The sequence below is a fragment of the Molossus molossus genome, unplaced genomic scaffold (assembly GCF_014108415.1).
Source record: "Molossus molossus isolate mMolMol1 unplaced genomic scaffold, mMolMol1.p scaffold_m16_p_2, whole genome shotgun sequence".
Lineage (NCBI taxonomy): Eukaryota > Metazoa > Chordata > Mammalia > Chiroptera > Molossidae > Molossus > Molossus molossus.
The window spans coordinates 95,394,437-95,416,209 of NW_023425355.1; the positions used below are offsets into that span (position 1 = coordinate 95,394,437).

The following is a 21,773-nucleotide window of genomic DNA, read 5'->3' on the forward strand; positions in this document are numbered from 1 at the left end:
TGTGTCCTAACATGTGGTCTATCTTTGAGAATGTCCCATGTGCACTTGAGAAGATTGTGAATTCTGTAGTTTTGGTGTGTAATTCTCTGTATATATCTATTAAATCCATTTGGTCTTGTGTTTCATTTAGAGTCTCTGTTTTCTTGCTAATTTTTTGTCTAGAGGATCTATTCAGTGGTGTCAGCAGGGTGTTGGAGTCCTCTGCTTTGATAGTATTGCTATCGATTTCTCCTTTGAAGTCTTCCACAGATTTTTAATATATCTTGGTGCTCCTATGTTGGGTGCACATATGTTTATCAAGGTCATATCTTCCTGTTGGATAGATCCTTTTGATAGTATGTAGTGGCCTTCTTTATCTCTAGTTATGGCCTTCATTTTGAAATCTATTTTATCAGATATGGGTATTGCTACCCCAGCTTTTTTTTCCTTTTCATTTGCTTGGAAGATTTTTTCCCATCCCTTCACTTTCAACCTATGTGAGTCTTTTGTTGTGAGGTGGGTCTTTTCTAAACAACATATAGATGAGTCATGCTTTCTTATCCAATCAGCTACTCTGAGTCTTTATATTGGAGCATTCAATCCATTTACATTTAAGGTGATTATTGATATGTATTTATTTATTGCCATTTTTGTTTAGTGTGGTTATACTTTTCTTCCTATTTGACCTGTTAATTACAGCAGTCCTTTTAACATTTCTTGCAGTGCTGGTTTGGTGCTAATGTATTCCCTTAGCCTTTTTTTTTTTTTGTCTGGGAAGCTCTTTACTTGACCTTCTATTTTGAATGATAGCCTTGCTGGGTAGAGTACTCTTGGATTCAGATCCTTGTTTTTCATGACTTTGATTATCTCATGCCATTCCCTTCTAGCCTGTAGTGTTTCTGTTGAGAAGTCAGCTGAGAGACTTATGGGGTTTCCTTTGTAGGTAACCGGTTGCTTCTCTCTTGCTGCTTTTAGGATTCTCTCTTTGTCTTAAATTTTTGGCATTTTGATTACTATGTGTCTTGGTGTGGGCCTGTTTGGGTTCTTCTGAAATGGAGCTCTCTGTGCTTCTTGAACTTGAATAACTTCTTCCTTCACCAAATTAGGAAAGTTTTCTGTCACTATTTTTTCAAATATATTCTCTAACCTGTGCTCATTTTCTTATTCATCGGGGACTCCTATGATGTGAATATTATTCCGTTTCCAGTTGTCCCACAGTTTTCTTAATTTGTCTCCTTGTTTTTCAATTTTTTTTTTCCTTTTGGTTTTCTGATTGCTTGATTTTTTCTACCCTGTCTTCTAATTCACTGATCCACTCCTCAGGTTCCTCTACTCTGCTCTTTAGACCTTCCAATGTGTTCTTTATTTCTGGTATGTCATTCTTCATTTCTTGGTGGTTTTTAATTTACAACTGGTTGATTTTCAACATTTCTATGTCTTTACTCATGGTGCTCATGTACTTCCACATGCTGTTGAGCTTCCTCAAGATCATGGCTCTGAATTCTAGTTCTGTTAACTTGCTTAATTGCACCTCATTTATCTCATCTTTGGTAGAGGTCTCTTGTTCTTTCATTTGGCTGTTGTTTCTGTGTTTCACCATTTTGGCTATCACAGTGGGCTTTGGAGCCTGAAAAATTTTCCGTGTGTGTTGGTGTTGTGCTGTTTGTGGCTCCCTCTCCTGGGTTTGGATGAGCAATGGAGGACCCACATTAAACACCACTGTCAAGTCTTACTTTCCTTGTTAGAGTTGCTTGCCCAGGAATGGTACAGTTATCCTCTAGCTTTTTGCCTGGAGACTATCAGTAGCCGTTACTTGAAGAGTTTTAGGTGGTCAGTTGAATGAAAAACTGTCTCAGGTGCTCAGGGTAATGAGATTTCTCTAGGGTGTGGCAGATGCTGGTTGTTAACGGGCCTCAATTTGCATTTCATGGCCTTCAGGTGGGGTTGAATCTCCAAGGGAGGGGCCGCTGCCTCTCCCCAGAGCTCTGGGAAGGAGTAAGATCACCATAGTCCTGCGTGGCTGCAACTCAGCAAAAGCTGTGAGTGCCCTCCAAATCCTGGGTGTCCCCACACAGTTTAAGTCCAGTCTGCCCTCCCTCTACCAGAGCCCAAGGTAAGTGGCTGTGGCTATTTTAGTCTCGGTCCTGGCTCTGCCCTGTGGAGCCGCTTGGGAGTTTAACCCAAGGGTGCTGCTCACAGCTAAGGCCGCTGCAGTCTGTGGGCTCCCAATCCCCCTCTCGCGCCTTTGCAATCCTATCAGGATCAAGTCAGTTTCTCTGGTTATATGGACCAAGCTGCTTTTATGTTGCCTTTTCCCAAAAATTTGTCATTATTTTCATTGTAATCCCAGTTTGGTCCTGGGAGACGGTCTGTGTAGCTTCCATTCACTCCATCACCATTTTTCAGAAGTCTGATCTTAATTTTTTTAAAAAAAATTTTTTTATCCTCACCTGAGAACACTTTTTCATTTTTTGTTCAGATAGAGTGGGAGGGAGAGAGTGGAAGAGACAGAGAGAGAAACATCGACGTGTCCCGCACAACCCAACCAGGGCAGGAGACAAACTGCAACAGAGGTATGTGCCCTTAGCGGGAACCGAACCCAGGTCTCTCCAGACCACAGGCCAATGCTCTAACCACTGAGCAAAACCAGCCAGGGCGTGGTGTGTTGATTTAATTGACTATCTAGACACAGGACAGCTCAGCTAAGCCCCTGGTATTACTTAGGATGATAAAATATGATTTCTTTCTTTTTTTTTTTTTAATTCAAGAATGGCTGTTTATTCTTTTGTTTGTTTGTTTGTTTTTTATGAATTATTTATTTATTTTTTTGTTACAGATATTTTACCTTTTTACCCCATTGGCACCCCCCACCCCACCCCACCTCCGCCCCGTCCCCGGCTTAGTTGTCCATGTCCATTGGTCATGCATCCATGCATATAAGTTCTGTGGTTTATCTCTTCCCACCCCCCCACCCCCTCTTCTGAGGGATGTCAGTCTGTGCCCTACTTCCATGTTTCTGGGTCTACTGTATTCCTCAGACTGTTATGTTCATTATATTCCGTATATAAGTGAGATCATGTGGTATTTGTATTTTTCTGCTTGGCTTCTTTCACTTAGGATAATACTTTCCAGGTCCCTCCATGTCGTCTCAAAGGATGAGAGATCTTTCTTTCTTACCGCTGCATAGTACTCCATTGTGTATATGTACCACAGCTTTTTTATCCATTCGTCTACTGGTGGACACTTGGGCTGTTTCCAGATCTTAGCTATTGTAAATAGCGCTGCTATGAACATGGGGGTACATATATTCTTCCTGATTGGTGTTTCAGTCTTCTTAGGGTATATTCCCAGCAGTGGGATCACTGGGTCAAATGGAAGTTCAATTTTTAATTTTTTGAAGTAGCACCATATTGTTTTCCATAGCGGCTGCACCAGTCTGCATTCCCACCAGAAAATGTGATTTCTTATGCATGAATTGAGTTGGCATAAGACAATTCAAGAGTTATTTAAAGACTTGATATCAGTATACTACTGTCCTTGAATTTTCATATCTATGCACAAGAAAAAGGACATCAGTGACTAGAACACTGTCAAGATTCTTTTGAAGAAAAGTAACTCTGAGAAATATTTGGCAAGTGGGTGCTTATTGTCCTTATTGACCCTATGTTATGAACTGAATGTTTGTGTTCCCTCAAAAAAACTCATATTAAATGTATGTGTGTGTGTGTATATATATATATATATATATATATATATATAGTCTTCTACTATAAACTTCAGTGTTTTGTAAGGCCTGCAGCATGGATGGGGGCTGGGAAGAGTAAGAAAAAGTGGAGGAAATGGAAGACATCTATAATACTGTCAAATATATATATATATATATTTAAAATATATATTTAAAATAAATATATATATATATTTAAAAATTATTTTCGACATCAGAATATTAGGGCTACTGAAAACATAGTGTATTTTCCTAACAACACAGCAATTTCTGATGATAGAGACCTCATTAGTAGAGCTATGTAATAATAATAAGAAAAATGAAAATAGCTGCTATTTATTGAGTCTTTATGGTGTTGCAAGATTTGTGGTTTTATCTTTGTAAACTTAAAATTGCCAATATGTGCATGATTAGGTTATATCTTACATGCTTTAGATACATGACTTCATTTAACTAGCAAAACAATGCAAGAAAGTACCTATCATTTAATCCACTCAATCACATAGGTAATACATACTTTTATTAATTCCATTTTATAGGTGATAAAAATGAATCACTGACAATATAAGCAACTGAATGAAGGTTAAGCAAGCTTGTATCTCGAAAAGTTAAGATTAGACTCCAGTTTGAAAAAAGTAACTCTATTTGCCTTAGTTTATCACTGGAAAGAGGTAATGCTACTTATACTACCAGACTCTCTTAAATGTTTAAAGGGATAACACATGCAAAGGTACCATATTTGGGACTTAGGTACTCAATGAGTATTTGTTTACAATAACAACAATTACCAACTCTGCAACAAGTGTCCATAGCTGCACTAATTTCTTTGGCAAGCTGCTTCAAGTAAACTTACCCTACATGACCAATAATTAAAATTTTGATAGGTTAGTTTACCAAAATATTCCTGAATGGGCCTATCCCTAAAGTAAAATATGTTGTCCAAAATTCCCATTTAGATATTTAAATACAATACTGACAGAGAGAAAGCATCCTAGGCATTTGAGTTTGTAAGGCAAACATTTGAAAAGCATTCCTTAACTTGGTAGCCATCTAACCTTTATGAATTAACATTTCTAAACCTATAAAATGGGTATTATAATAGATACACTGCAAATCAATAGGCTAAAATGCACAGGACAGTGCTTGGCACATAGTGAGATGTGAGCATATGATGGATACTAATTCATTTATTCATATATTTCAGTTTTCCTCAGTATTACAATATAGTAAGATGTTCTACCCTCCCCTAAAGACATCAAATTAGAGAAAAGATTACTTAAATACCAATGACAGGGATGGTGTGCACTGATAGGCCCAGGCACCATTTGATCAATTCCCACAGAGGGTTGACAGGCTTCCCATGGTCACTAAGCAGATCCACAAATTTCACAGGTTCCTGAGATTGAAGAAAATTTTATTAACCAATGTCACCCAATAACTATAAAAAAAAAAAAACTGGTAATGGAAAAGATTAAAATGTAAATGTGAAAATAAACATATCAAAGTGCTAAAACAGGAAATACAAGTAGTATTTCCAAAAAAGTATGGTTAAGACAAAAATATACATTGGAATGGTCATAGCAGCACTATGCATAATAGCCACATACCAATCAGCTGATGAATAGATAAAAGAAAATGTGTTGATTCAATAGAATATTATCCAGCCATGGAAAGAAATAAGGTACTAATACAAGGTACAACATGGTTAAAATATAAAAAAAAAATATTATGCTAAGTGAAGGATGCCAGTTACAAAATATCACACAAAGCATGATTCCGTTTATTTGAAATGTCCAGAGTGAGGAAATCTATAGATGCAGAAAGTAGATTAGTTTTTGCTTAAGGCTGTGGATAGGGGCAGTGAGGATATTGGAGTGGGTGACTGATAATGAGTATGGGCCTCTTTTTGTGGTACGAAAATGTTCTAAAATTGATTGTAGTGATGAGTGTACAATTCTGTAAATGTTTTAAAAATCATTTACTTGTATGCTTTAAAAGGATGATTTACATAGTGTGTAAATTATAACTCAATAAACCTCTCATAGTAAAGTGGCAAAATGGCCATAAACAAGTATGGTTGAGAAAATGTCCACATCCTTTTTCCATAGTAAAAGCTTTAAGTACCAACCATATAATGTACTTGTTCTTAAGAGATGAACCATTACTGAGCAACATGGTAGAGTGCCTATGAATACCAGCTCTGAATCAGGCATTGTAATTCAAGGTGAGAGGAGATCAGTTTTCTCACCTTTTTTTCTTATTTCGGGTTTTTAATTTTAGTGCCAATTTAACAGTCAGAACCTATATTATAAGTTTCCCCAAGTTATAAGAGAGTATCTCCTGTAAATAAACTCAAAATAAAATTTTTGTGCTGATCTTTGATTTAGTTTTGTTCATATTCTGATTATGAACCTACATGTCAAAGTCAAACATCCAAGCTTGCAGATTTACAAGAACTTCCAATTCTGAGAGATTTCCAAGGTGCTTATATAAAAGAAACAATTGATTTGTTTCTTAAACACAACTATAGTGACTCATAATTTATTTTCCTTAAGGTAGAATGGGATCATGAACATGCTCCCTTATTGAAGGGCTACTAAATGTCAGGAACTTTACAAGAAATATTCTTAATCCAGAAAATAATCTCATAACACAGGTATCAATAGCTTTAAGAACTCCCCCACCAAAAAGAAAACAGAGCTAAGAAGCGGCTTGTGATTTAAATTTGGGTCTGTCACACTCTAACATACACATTCTTAATGGCCAACATAGTGTACAACAGTTAAAAGACTTGAAAATAACATTTTTATTCCTTCATAATGTCAACTGTAACTTATTACTATTAAACACTTCATATTTAAAATCTTCAACAATCCTGAAGAAATCATAAGTAAACCATCTTTCACAAGTACTCACATTAGCTTCCAAACGTAGAAAAAACAGGAGGGTGAAAATATATTGTAGAAAAGCAAATAACTGTGTACATATCCCTGAAAACCTTTGATGGGGGAGGCAAATGGGATTTTGACAATTGGGGTTCGCTAATCACTTTATGTTTTATTAAAGCCTAAATGCTCTGATACCCAGCATACGCTATAATGGAATACACCTGACGACCCCATGCCCCTATCCATAATGTTACCTCTGTTTGAAACACCTTTTATCACTTATTTACCTGGTTAAGGCCTCCAACTTATTCAACTATTGGTGGATAGCAAATTATCCACCAAGAAGCTTTCCCTGACTTCTACATAGAGATGGGTGAGTCCTCTCTGATCCTACAGCCATATATGCTTATACCAGTATAGCATTCACCAAACTATACTCTTAAATTATTAACTATGTCACCTATTTGATTATGAATTCAATTCCTCCATATCTAAAACATATGGCCCACAACAGAAGGTCAATCAATATTTATTAAAAAAGAAGGAAGGAAAATAGTGAACATACCTTCCCATCATGTCCCTTTGCTGTCATCATTGTGACCCATAACTGAAAAGAATATTTCATTTGCTTCAGTTTAACATGTTGAACTGAGGCTCCCAGCATATTTTGCAGGTGATCCACAACCTTAGAAAATTAAGATAAAACAACAGACAAACATGTTTAGAAAAAGGAGATATCATTGGAGAATGATGTAAGAAAGATGGCTGACGAGAAAGTTCTAGGCCCTTATTTCTTCATGAAAACATCAACATACAGGCCAAAGTAGCTCTGTGAGACCTCTGAAAACCAGTTAAGAAACTTCAGCAATAAAACAAATGACCAAAAAATAAAAGCTGCACTCAAAATGCTAAGAAATCTCAGTGTACCTTTGCTTACTGGTGTCCCATCCCTTTGCTGGCACAATGCAGAAAGATTGGGAGGAACTCAATCTTTCTACCTTGAGATGGAATGAAAAGTGTAAAATTTGCTTTCAGAGTTCTGGTTAGTCTAGGGACAACCTGGGGCACTGGTTTATCTCTTGTCTGACAGAGAGCACTGATGAGAATAGAGGCATAGTCTGTATATCAGATTTAGAAGCTGTCAAAGCAATGGTTGGAGCTGTGGCATAAAAGAGTTGAAAGGTTACTGCCAACTTGTGAGTGGGTATATGACATTACAAGCAGAGCAATAATATAAAACAACTAAGGGCTTGAGAAGAAGTGAGTATGAGACATTTAGGGAAATGAAGACATTAAAAAGTAGTCATATGTACAGAAGAACTGAAATTTTAAAATATGTAGACCCCTAAAAACCCCCATATCCAAAAGTTTTGAGAGAACATTAAATCTTAAGGCCAGGTTAATCAGCAAAGGACTTCCTTTGTGCAAAGCCAGTCCACAAAGATGAAAAGAGGTAGGTATTATTTTAAATACTCAATTGAAAAAAAAAACAGTAACAAGGCATACAAAGAAACAAGGAAATATAGCCCATTCAAAGGAACAAAATAAATCTCTAGATACAAACCTCTAAAGAAACACAGAGCTCTGGCCTACTTGATAAAGGGTTTAAAACAACTGTCTTAAGGACAGTATGGACAAACAAAGAAAAATCAGGAAAGTGATAGGAAAAAAATTATAATATAAACACACAGATATAAATTATCATAAACAACCAGAAATTCTGGAACTATAAAATGCAACAAATAAACTGAAAAATTCACTAAAAGGGTTTCACACATGACTGCAACATGCAGAATAATAAATCAATAAAACAAACTTGAAGGCAGATCATTTGAAATCACTGGGTCTCAGAAGCAATAGAAAATGATAAAAAAAAAATGTGAAAAGAGACCAAGAGATTCATAGGATGCCACCAAGTGAAATAATATATACATTATAGGAATCCAAGGAAAAGAGAGAGAAAAGGGGATAGAGGCATTATTTGAAGAAATAACGGCTGGAAACTCCCCAAATTTGAAATAAAAGAAATGGATACACAAATACAAGAGGTTCAACAAACTCTAAATAGGATAAACTCAAAGTATTCCACAGTAAGATAAATTTTATCTAACTCTTGAAAATCAAACACACACACACACACACAAAATCCTGAAAGCAGCAAGAGAAAAGTGACATATTACATACAAGAGAGCCTCTACAAACATCAGTAGTTTTCTTAGCAGAAATCTTAAAAAGCTAAAAGAAAAAATAATTGTGAATTGATAACAAAATGTATGGCAAAACTGTACTTTAAAAATGAAGGCTATGAGTGACATCAGCATTATGGTAGCATATGTCATTGCTCTTTTTCTCCATTTTTAAAACTAACTTGACTTAGCATAATATTCTCTAGGTCCATCCACGCTGTTGCAAAGGGTAAAATGTTCTTCCTTTTTACGGCAGAAGAGTAGTACATTATGCTAAGTGAAATAAGCCAGTCAGGGAAAGACAAGAACCACATGATTTTACTCATATGTGAAATTTAATAACAAACTGAACTATCAAGCAAAATAGAGACAGACTCATAGATAGAGAACAGGCTGACAGCTTGGTGTGTGTGGGGGGGAGTGTTGGGGGGATGGAGAGATTGAGCAAAAAAGATAAAAAAAGATAACTCATGGACAACAGTATGGTGATTGCAGTAGTTGAGGGGGATGGGTGGAGATAGAAGAGGGCATAGAGGGGATAAATGGTGATGGAAAAATTAAATTTAAAAAAAAAAACTAATTTGACATCCATATCTGAATATAAGTTACTCTGCACATTACATCAAGGGACCCAAGAGGTTTCTAGCATGCTTGTGCATTAAAAACCAATAAATGGAATCTAGGTCGGGCCTGCAGATCCAAGAAAGTCAGCAAAGTTGCCACATCCTCACTCTATGCTACTGGGAAGAAGTCTGGAGAGTGCAAAATTGGACAGATACCCATGAATGAGATTATTTGTATAAGGCCAGCCTGCCTGAGGGGAGATTCCAGCATGACATTGGAGAGGGATAAAGACAAGTTAGGAAGCAGAGGAGAGGGAGGAATTTGCCAAGACAATTCCCCTCCCAGGGTGTCACTACAAGTGGTGAGACTTTTGGCAGTAGCAACAGTGACCTCCCTGGTACTTTGGAGTTGAACCATAGTATAGACTATCAAATGGACTATATCATTTGCATTTAACAGACATACATGAAACATTCCACTCAATAGTAGCAGAGTACACATTCTTCTCAAGTGAAGATGGGGCATTCTCTGGGATAAATCATATAATAAGACCCAAAACAGTTATTAGCAAATTTAAGAAGATTGAAATAATAACTATCTTTTCTGACCACAATGGTATGAAGCTAGAAATCAAGAACATGAAGAAAGTTGAGAACATTTACAGATATGTAGAAAGTAACACACTTGCAAACAATGAATGTATCAAAGAAGAAATTGAAAGAGAAATAAAAATTGTCTCAAAACAAATAAAAACACAACATATAAAATTCTATGGGATACTGCCAAAACTTATTTAAACAACACTATAGACCATAAGAACCAGAGACAATTTCAGAACATTCTCTCAGCCCTGACAGGTTTTGCTCAGTGGTTAGAGCGTCAGCCCACAGACCGAAGAGTCTGGGGTTTGATTCTGGTCAAGGGCATGTACCTCGGTTGCAGTTCAGTCCCTGGCCCTGGCCGGGGTCATGAGGGAGGCAACCAATTAATGTGTCTCTTTCTGTCCCTCATTTAAAGAGGAAATAAAAAAAATAAAAAAAAGTATGATAAACAAAATGGAAACAGCTTACCAAAAGTAATGGGATGCAGCAAAAGGAGCTGTAAAAGGTAAGTTAACAGCAATTAAAACTTACATTAATAAATTTTTAAAAATCTAACATAAACAATGTAAGTATAACCTTATACTAACTAGAAAAAAAAAACAAAACAAAACTGACCCCAAAGTTAGGAGAAGGAAATAAAGACCAGAAATATACAATTTACCATGACTGAATCAGGAAGAAAGAGAATCTGAACACACTAATTGCTAGTAAGAAGACTAAATTGGTAGTCAGAAATCTTCAAGAGATGCAACAAAAATACAAAGGATTGTAAGCAATATTATGAACAAATATATGCCAACAAATTGAACAACTTTGGCAAAATGGATTAATTTCTAGAAACATACAATCTCCCAAAACTGAATTAGGAAGAATCAGAAAATGTAAATAGACCAGTTACAACTAATGAAATAGAAGAGTAAAAAAAAAAAAAAACCCAGCAAACAAAAATTTTTACTAGATAGATGGCTTCACAGGTGAATTTTACCCAACAGTCAAAGAACTAACACTTATCCTTCTCAAGTTATTCCAAACAATTCAAGATGGAAGCCTCCCTAGCTCATTTTATATAGCCATCATATTCTAATTCCAAAATCAGATAAAGACACTAAAAGGAAAGAAAATCATATGCCATTATCCCTGATGAACCTAGATGCTAAAATCCTCAACAAAATACATGCAAAACAGATCCAGCAATACTTAAAAAGATCATACACTATGATCAAGTGGCATTTATTCTGGGGATACAAGATTGGTACAATATATGCAAATCAATCACTGTGATATATCACATAAACAAAATGAAGGATAAAAATCACATGATCATATCATAGATGCAGAAAAGGCATTTGATAAGATCCAGCACCCATTTATTAAAAAACTCTCAGCAAAGTGGGAATAGACAGATCATACCACAACAACATATTGGCCATATATGAGAAACCCACAGTCAACATCATATACTCCATGGGCAAAAACTAAAAGTGTTTCCCTTAAGATCAGAAAGAAGACAGGGATGTCTGCTTTCACCACTCTTTTTCAACATAGTACTGGAAGTTCTAGCCACAGCAATCACACAAAAATAAGAAATAAAAGATATCCAAATTGAAAAGGAGGAAGTAAAACTGTCATTACCCTGAATAGACTCAGCAATCCTGAGAAAGAACAAAATTGGAGATACCACACTATCTGATATCAAACTATACTACAAGGCCATAGTAAGTAAAACAAGATGGTACTGGCACAAGAATAGGCATATAGATCACTGGAACAGAATAGAGAGCCCATAAATAAATCCATGCTTTTACAGTCAATTAATATTTGACAAAAGAGTCTGTCTGGTGTGGCTCAGTGGTTTGAGCATTCCATGGACTGAGAGGTCCAGGTTCAGTTTCTGGTCAGGGCACATGCCCAGGTTCTGGGCTCAACCCCCAGCAGGGTCATTCAGGAGGCAGCTGATCAATGTTTCTCTCTCACATCAATGTTTCTATCTCTCCCTTCCTCTCTCCCTAAAAATCTCAATAAAAACATATTTTAAAATATTTGACAAAAGAGGCAAGGACATACAATGAGGTAAAGATAGTCTCTTCAATAAATGGTGTTGGGAAAATTGGACAGATACATGAAAAAAAAAAATGAAACTAGACTACCAACTTACACCATATACAAGAATAAAGTCAAAATGAATTAAAGACTTAAACGTAAGTCACAAATCCATGAAAATCATCAAAGAAAATATAGGTAGTAAAATCTCAGAAATTTCTGGTAGCAATATTTTTGCTAATGTATCTCTTTGGGCAAGGAAACAAAGGGAAAAATAAAGAAATGGGAGTATATTAAACTATAAAGCTTGTGAACAGCAAAAAAAAAAAAAAAAAAAAAAACACAACAAAATGAAAAGGCAACATAATGATGAATGGGAGAACATGTTTACCAATGATACATCTGATAAAGGGTTAATATCTAAAATATAGAAAGAACTTATACAACTCAATACCAAGAAACAAACAATCCAATTTAAAAAATGGGCAAAGGATCACTTCTCCAAAGAGAACATACAGATGGTCAATAGACACATGAAAAGATGCTCAATGTAACTAATCATTATCAGAAAGAAGCAAATTAAAACCACAATGAGATATCACCTAAGGCCTGTCAGAATGGCTCTCATCAATAAATCGACAAACAAGTGCTGTTGAGGATGTGAAGAAAAAGTAACTTGTATACTGTAGGTGGAAATGCAGATTGGTGCAGCCACTGTGAAAAACAGTATGGAGGGTCCTCAAAAAATTAAAAATGGAACTGCTTTTTGACCCAGTGATTCCACTTCTGAAAATATATCTTAAGAATCCCAAAAAACTGCCCTGGCTGTTTTGGCAGTGGTTGGAGCATCAGCCTGTGGTCCGGAGAGACCCGGGTTCAGTTCCCGCTAAGGGCGCATGCCTCGGCTGCGGTTTGTCCCCGGCCCTGGTTGGTTGTGCGGGTGGCAGCCACTCGATGTGTCCCTTTCACGTCGATGTTTCTCTCTCTCTCTCCCACTCTATCTGAACAAAAAATGGAAAGATGTCCTCAGGTGAGGATTAAAAAAAAAAAAAAATCCCAAAAAACTAATTTGAAAGAATATGTGCACCCCCATGTTCACTGCATTGTTATTTACAATAGCCAAGATCTGGACACACTCATCAGCAGATGAATGAGTAAAAAGCTGTGGTACAATTACACAATGGAATACTATTCAACTTTAGAAAAGAAGGAAATCTTACCCTTTGTAACAGCATGGATGGATCTCAGGAATATTATGTTAAATAAAATATGCCAGTCAAAGAAAGACAAATACCATAAGATCTCACTTAGATGTGGAATATAATGAACATAATAACTTAACAAACAAAATAAAACCAGAAGCATAGATATATAAAACAGACTGAAATTGTCAGAGGGGAGGTGGGTTCGAGGTCTGGGTGAAAAAAAGCTGAAGAGATTAAGCAAAAATTATATATATATAAAACACATAGACACAGACAACAGTATCATGATAGCCACAGGGAAGAGGGGGTGGAGGGAGGTGGAAGAGGGCAAAGAGGGGATAAATGGGGATGAAAAGAGACATTTCTTTGGGCGATGGGTTCATAAAGTAGTATGCAGGTGATATTTTATTGAGTTATACATGTGAAATCAGTATGGTTTTGTTAACCAATGTCACCCCAATAAAAACAATTTTAAAAAATCTCCCAGCACAGAAAATCTCAGGACCAGATGACTTCACATGTGAATTTTACCAAACAGCTAAAGAAGAATTAATGCTATTCTTTTAAAAGACTCCTCAAAAAGTCAACAGAGAGGGAATAGCCCTAAACTCATTTTAGTAGACCAAAATCACCCTGATAGCAAAGCTAGGAAAAGACCCTACTAGAAAAGAAAACTACATGCCAATATCCCTGATAAACATAGATGCAAATGCCCTTTACAAAGTAATTCAGTCAATAACAAATTAAAAAGATCATTCAGAGGTGTGGAAGACGGCAGCCATATAGGCAGACCTGTCTTGCACCTCCTCCTAGGGCCAGACTACAAATAAAACTAAACTGGGCAATGTTCACTCGGAGTTACCAACTGAGGTCCAGCTAAAGAGAAGAGAGATAAAAGGGAAGGACAGAAACCACCTAGAGTCTGTCTGGTAGGAGGGGCGAGATCACGAGAGGATCTGGCCTGTGGTAGGCTGAGAGAGAGGAGGAATCTCTTGGCTGTGGATGGGGGCGGAGTTTCCTTGAGAGGAGGGAGGCCTGAACCCCAGGCTGGGCACCCCAGTCTAGAGCACCTCAGCCAAAAACAGCACCCTGTGTAGCATCCAGCTGTGAAAGGCGACAGGGCTTCTGGCCACCAAGGAGACTGAGCTGGTCAAAGATAAAACCAAATTTTTTTTTAAAGCCCAGAGCACAGGAATTTTGTTTATAGCTACTCACCTGAAGCTTCAGTGGAGGGAGAGTGGAAGGACTGGAGGTGCCTGAGGAGAGGCTGGGGTGGGAAGCTTTGGGGAAGGACAGGAAAAAGCAGCCACTGGGTGACCTGAATCCTGTCTTGCCTTTCCCAAACTGATGTCACCATTTCTCTTGAGAGGTACTGGCCCCTCCCAGAAGCCACAGCTCAGGTAAAGGAAAGAAACCTGCCCTAGGGGATCTCAACCCTTGCAGAGGAGATAGCAGTAGGGGGCCAAGCCTATTGATTTGAACAGGATCAGGGTGCCTCACTGACTGGTTTGGGGGTAGGGCCATCGGTTCCACTGTCTTGGAACCTGACTGGTGCTTTCTCCTCACAGGAGAGCTGATTGAAAATCCCAGTTTCCAGCTGATCCCCACTGGACTGCATACAAGGATCTCTGCCCAACTGAGAAATATTCTGGATCACTCTCAGGGGAGTAGCTCTGGGGCAAAGAAACACACACACCACATTCCCTGAAATCTAAACGGCACCTCCTCCTCACAGGAGACACAGAGGTCTTATACTCCTGATTCTGCCTAAAACCCGTGCAGAAACAGACTTTTCAATGATTAAGATTGACAGTTGGACAGCAGGCTAAGGCAGATAGAGGCAGAGCATGGGGAAACTGGGGAGATTTGCTGACCTCACCCTGGGTCCCAAGCTGTTGATAAACTGGCTTTAGAGTGCAGCTTGGCCCATCCCTGGTGAAACCAAGTTCTTTGGGGACAGACACAAACTGTGGGCAGCTTGAAGCTACAAACAGGTTGCTAAGAGCTAAAGGAGGACAGTTTCTGACTGTGACCAGCACCTAAGTAGAGCAGGATCCAAAGGGAGCTCCTGGGAGGCACTAAAACTGCTGAGATGAATGCCACTTCACTTTTTTTTTTTTTTTTCAGACAAATGCCACTTCACTCTTTCTTTCCTTCTTTCTTTCCTCCCTTCCTCCCTTCCTCTCTTTCTTTCTTTCTTTCTTTCTTTCTTTCTTTCTTTCTTTCTTTCTTTCTTTCTTTCTTTCTTTCTTTCTTTCTCATCATCCTGTTTACTTTTCTTATTTATTGATTTGATTTCATTTTAGCCTTTCTTTTTTCTTTCCCTTTTTTGACTCTAGTTTTTCTTCTTTCTCCTGATTAAGTTTATTTTTTCCTTTTCTAACTTCTCTATTTTCCTTTCATAATTTTATCTTCCTCTTTCCTTTTATACCATTCTCCTTTCACTATTCTCTGTTTTTATTTTACTTCTTTCACCTCTGCCATTTCATAATACTACTTCTTCCCCTTTTTTATTTCCTTGTATTGTTTTCCTTTTTGTCTAGTATTCTTCTCTTTTCTCCTTCCTAATTCTCTCTTCTTTTCTGGTTGTTTTTGTTGTGGTTGTAGGGGTCTCTTTTTATATTTTTGCTTTGTTGTGTTGGGTATAGTTTTATTCTGTCAACATCTGTGCAAACAGCCTGCATGACCTGGTTGGTAGTGAGCCTCACAATCGGACAGCCTGAGAGGAGATCCCATCACCAAACAGGAAAACAACATTCAAGACCCAGTTATAATGGGAGAGCCCAAATAAATCACAAAAGGGACATTCCTAGAACACCCAACTCAGGAGATCTAAAAGACTGCACCACTGGGACCCACAAAACATTGCATAAGGACACTCCATGAAGACTTGGAGAAATAGAAGTTTGATCTAACACACAGAAACAAATACAAAGAGTCAGCAAAAATAGTAAGACAAAGAAAAAAAAAAACCCAAATGAAAAAAAAAAAAAAAGGAAACTCCAGAAAAAGAGCTAAACAAAATGGAGGCAAGCTATTTATTAGATATAGAGTTCACAGTAATGGTTATAAGGATGCTCGAGGAACTTAGCAAGAATTTCAAGAAACTTGGTGGAAACTACAACAGCATGATATAAGAAATAGAAAACGTAAATAAAAATTAATCACAAATAAAGAATAACATATCTGACATCAAGAATACACTGGAAGGAATCAAAAGTAGACTGAATCAGGCAGAAGGCTGAATAAGTGATTTGTAAGACAAGGTAGAAAAAAGCACACAATTAAAGCAACGAAAATAAAAAAGAATTAAAAAGCAGGAGGCTAGTTTAAGGGAACTATGGAACAATATGAAATGTAACTGTAATAACATCTGCATCATAGGGGTACCAGAAGGAGAAGACTGTGAGCAAGCAAGAGAGAACCTGTTTAAAGATAAAATGACAGAAAAGATCCCTAACATGGTGAAGGACAAAGTTACATCAGGGAGCACAGAGAGTTCCAATCAAGATGAACCCAAAGAGACCCAATTAAAGATACATCATAATCAAAATGACAAACATTAAAGACAAAGATAGAATCTTAAAGGCAGCAAGAGAGAGACAGACAGTGACCTACAAGAGAGTACCCATTAGGAAGTCAGCTGATTTCTCAATAAAAACTTTAGGGCAGAAGGGAGTGGCATGAAGTATTCAAAGTAATGAAAAGCAAGGACCTGAACCCAAGACTACTCTATCCAACAAGGCTATAATTTAAAATTGAAGGGGAAATGAAGAGCTTCCCAGACAAAAATAATTTAAAGGAGTACATCACCACAGAACCAGAATTGCAGGAAATGATAAAGGGACTGCTTTAAGAAGAAGAAATACAGAGAGAAAAGAACATAGATATAAAGAAAAAAATGGCAATAAATAAGTACTTATCAATAATAACCTTAAATGTAAATGGACTCAATACTCTACATAGGGTAAATCAATGGATAAGAAAATATGACCCATATATATGCTGTCTACAAGAGACCCACCTCACAACAAAAGATACACAAAGACTGAAAGTGAAGAAATGAAAAAAAAAAAAAAATTCCATGAACATGGATCTGAAGAAAATGGCTGGGGTAGCAATACTGATATCTGATAAAATACTCAAAATAAAGGCCATAAAAAGAGACAAATAAGGGCATTACATAATACTAAAATGATCAGTATAACTCTTGTTAACACACAATACAGGAGGAACTAACTATGTAAAAAACTCTTGATGGACATTAAGGGAGACACCAATAGCAATACAGTCATAGTAGGAGACTTTAAAACCCCAATGGCATCACTGGATAGATCTAGACAGAAAATGAACAAGGAAGCACAGACCCTAAATGACACACTAGATTAGATGGATCTAATTGATATTTATAAAACATTTCACCCCAAAGCTGCAGAATATACATTCTTTTCAAGTGCACATGGGACATTCTCAAAGATAGACTACATGTTAGGACACAAACTAAGTCTCTGTAAGTTCAAGAAGATAGAAATCATATCAAGCATCTTCTCGGATCACATGAAACTAGAAATCAATTACAATAAAAATACTCAAATACATGGAGAGTAAATAGCATGCTATTAAACAATGAATGGGTTTCCAAGGAGATCAAGAAGGAAATTTAAAAAAACAAACTTCCTGGAAACTAATGAAAATGAACATATAATACAAAATCTATGGTACACAGTAAAAACAGTCCTGAGAGGGAAAGTAATAGCATTACAGGCCTACTTCAAGAAACAAGATCTAATTCTAATAAACTATCTAACCTTATCACTTAAAAAATTAGAAAGAGAACAAAAGAAAAAACCCAGAGTAAGTAGAAGGAAGGGAATGATAAAACTCAGAGGGGAAATAAATGACATAGACTTAAAAAACAATACAAAAGGTCAATTAAACCAAGAGCTGGTTCTTTGAAAAGATAAACAAAATTGGAGGACTCAATTAAATAAAATCAGATACAAAACAGGTGAAGTAATAACTGATACCACATAAATACAAAGGATTGTAAGAAAATACTATGAACAATTAATTATATGCCAACAAACTGGGCAACCTGGGCAAAATGGACAAATTCCTAGAATCATGCAGTATTCTAAAATTCAACCAGGAAGAGTCAGAAAATCTGAACAGACCAATAACAACTAAGGAAATTAAAGCAGTAATCAATGTACTTCCAGCAAAGAAAAGCCCTGGTCTGGACGGATCCATAGGGTAGTTTTACCAAACATTCAAAGAAAAAATAACACCCATTCTCTTCAAACTATTCCAAAAAATTCAAGAGAAAGGAAGACTTCCAAGCTTTTATTTATTTTTTATGATGCCAGCATAATCCTAATTTCAAAACCAGATAAAGACACTGCAAAGAAAGAAAATTGCAGGCCAATATCCCTGATGAACATAGATAGTAAAATCGTCAACAAAACATTAGCAAATTTGATCCAAAAATATGTATATTTTTAAATATTCACTACAACCCAGGGGGATTTATCCCAGGGGTGCAAGGCTGGTACAATACTTGCAAATCAATAAATATGATACGCCACATAAACAAAACGAAAGATAAGAATCATATAATCATATCAATAAATGCTGATAAAACATTTGACAAAATCCAGCACCCATTTGTCATAAAAACTCTCAGCAAAATGGGAATAGAAGGATCATACCTCAATATAATAAAGGCCATATATGACAAACCTATAGCCAACATCATAGTCAGTGGACAAAAACTAAAAGCATTTCCCTTAAGAACAGGAACAACACAGGGACGTCTGCTTTCACCAGTCTTATTCAACATAGTACTGGAAATCTTAGCCACAGTAATCAGAAAAAAATAAAAATTAAATGCATCCAAACTGGAAAGAAAGAGGTGAAACTATCATTATTCGCACACGACATGATATTGTACATCGAAAACCCTAAAGACTCTATCAAAAAACTAGTAGATTTAATAAATGAATTTGGCAAAATAGCAGGATACAAAATTAACATCCAGAAATCAAGGGCATTTTTATACACTAGTAATGAACACTCAGAAAGAGAAACCAAAAAAATCCCATTTACCATTGCAACAAAAATTAAGAAATTTAGGAATAAACTTGACCAAGGGGGTAAAATACCTGTTGTTAGAAAACTATTGGACATTGAAAAACGAAATGGAACATGATATTAAAAAAGTGGAAGCATATACCATGTTCATGGATTGGAAAAATCAACATCATTAAAATGTACATACTACCCAAAGCAACCTATATATTCAATGCAATCCTTATATGAAAAAAATCTCCGACATCACACCTAGCAGAATTTTTACTGACACATCATCCCCTAGGGAAAGAGAAGCAAAGAAAAAAATTAACAAATGGGACTAAATCAAACTAACAATCTTCTGCACAGCAAAAGAAAGAAGCATTAAAATGAAAAGTCAACACACTGTATAGGAGACCATATTTGCTATTGATACATCAAATAAAGGGTTAATTTCCAAAATATATAGTGTATTCATACAACTCAACAAAAAGAAGACAAACAATCCAATTAACAAATGGGCAGGGGGCCTGAACAGACACTTCTCCCAACAGGATATACAAATGGCTAAGAGACATGAAAAAATGCTCAATGTCACTAATCATCAGAGAGGTGCAAATTAAGATGACTAGGACTGCCATCAACAAATCATCAAACAACAAGTGCTTGCCAGGATGTGGATAAAAGAGGACTCTAGTACATTGCTGGTGAGAATGCAGAGTGGAATAGCTAATAAGGAATACAATATAGTGTTTCCTCAAAAATTTAAAAATTGAACTGCAATTGAACCCAGTGATCCCACTTGTGGAATATATCCTAAGAGGGATGAAATACCAATCAGAAAGAATATATGTACCCCTCTGTTCATAACAGTGCTATTTATAATACCTAAGATCTAGAAACAGGCCAGTGTCTATCAGTAGATAAGTGGATTAAAAAACTGTAGTATATTTACACAATGACATACTATGAAGATGTAGGAAAATAAAGATCTCTTATCCTTGATACAACATGGAGGGACCTGGAGAGTATTATGCTAAGTGAAATAAGCTAGTCAGAGAAAGACAAGTATCATATGATCTCACTTATTTTTGGACTATAATGAACAAAATAAGCTGATGAAGAAAACAAATTCACAGACATGGACATAGGGGACAGACTGAGAAACCTCAGAAGGAAGAGGGGCGGGGTGGGAGGGGGAGAGTGACTTAAGGCAACATTGGACCAAAGTGCAGGTCAGAATCAAGAGGACAGAACTGACCATCCCCAGAGAAAACCTAGTACCAGGCATGGATGGCTCCCTTACTATGCACTAGCAAGGATATTAAATCATAGCCAAGGCTGAGGGTAACTTTTGGTCCCTCCCAATTAGAAAGCCTGTTTGGAAAATTGAGAGTACCTGGAGTGGCCTCTCACACTCCTATCCAGGCAAAGGAACTAAGACTTAGTACCACCTGTAGCTGAAAGTTTCTTCTGGCCCCATCTGACCAAAAGGGCTGTTGATAATTGCTGGAAGCTGTGAAGCCCACAGATGCTGGAGCCTAGAAGAAGTAAGTAGATGGTTTGTAAGAAGTAAGTAATAGTTTGCAAACCAAAAGCCAGTGGCCCTATTTGGATAGGGAACTTTTAGTGCAGGTTGGCTTTATTAAAACAACAAAGAACTATACCAGCGTTAGAGATGCTTCTCCCACTGTGCCAGGCATGGAATCTAATGTATAGTCTCACACATTGCTGAATACAGACTTCAGCCTGTCCAACCAGGGAACCTAATCATAACTCACAGGAAACTGTGTAGCCCACTCAACGGTCCTATGTACAATGTCACTTGAGAGAGCACAGCCCGTGGATACTCCTGTCTGAAAGGCAAACCCAGTGGCTTCACCTGACCATGGAATTTAGTGTCCACTGTGGCTTGATTCAGTTAACCAATCATAGAGTGATACAAGTCCCGAGTTCTGTCCTGCTGCCCTGTCAGGGGAGGGAAGCTAATTCATTGTTCCATCTACAACTGAATATAATACCCAGTCCTGACCATCTAATAAGACTAACCAGAGACTCCACGAAACCACAGAGCCAATCCTACATCCTCACTTGTGTGGGAAATTAAGTCATCAGTCCTATCCAATTGTTCTCAGCCAGAGGCAGAACCCCCATCCTTATCCTCAGAGCTTGAAAAGTATCCTCACCTAAAAATAGATCATAATAGCAATGCCACCTGCTGAACGATACACCCAGAAGTCAAAACTAAGTTGGCTTGTAAAGATCTGTCTTCGTCCAATTACTCAAATGTACAGATACCAATGTAAGAAAGCAAGGATAATGAAAAATCAGGTAAATATTCCACCATCAATGGAAACAAATAAAGCTCTAATAACTGACCTAAAGAAATGGAGACCAACAAGCTGTCAGACAAAGAATTCAGAATAATTCTCTCAAGAAACGTTTACAAACTACAAGGAATCACCAAACAGACAATTAACAAAATTAGGAAAATATATGAACAAAATGAAAAGTTC

At 37.0% G+C, this 21,773-nt stretch overlaps 1 protein-coding gene across 1 annotated transcript in view; it reads right to left on the reverse strand.

Annotated features, from left to right (window-relative positions):
- The window catches only part of FAAH2 (fatty acid amide hydrolase 2), a 140,305-nt gene that overhangs the window by 26,894 nt on the left and 91,638 nt on the right, over positions 1-21,773 (reverse strand). Inside the window, exons 8-9 of the mRNA XM_036270700.1 lie at positions 7,157-7,276; positions 4,988-5,099 (exon numbers count right to left, since the gene is read on the reverse strand). Coding sequence (XP_036126593.1) covers positions 4,988-5,099; positions 7,157-7,276 — 232 coding nt within the window. The remainder of the gene's footprint in view (positions 1-4,987; positions 5,100-7,156; positions 7,277-21,773) is intronic.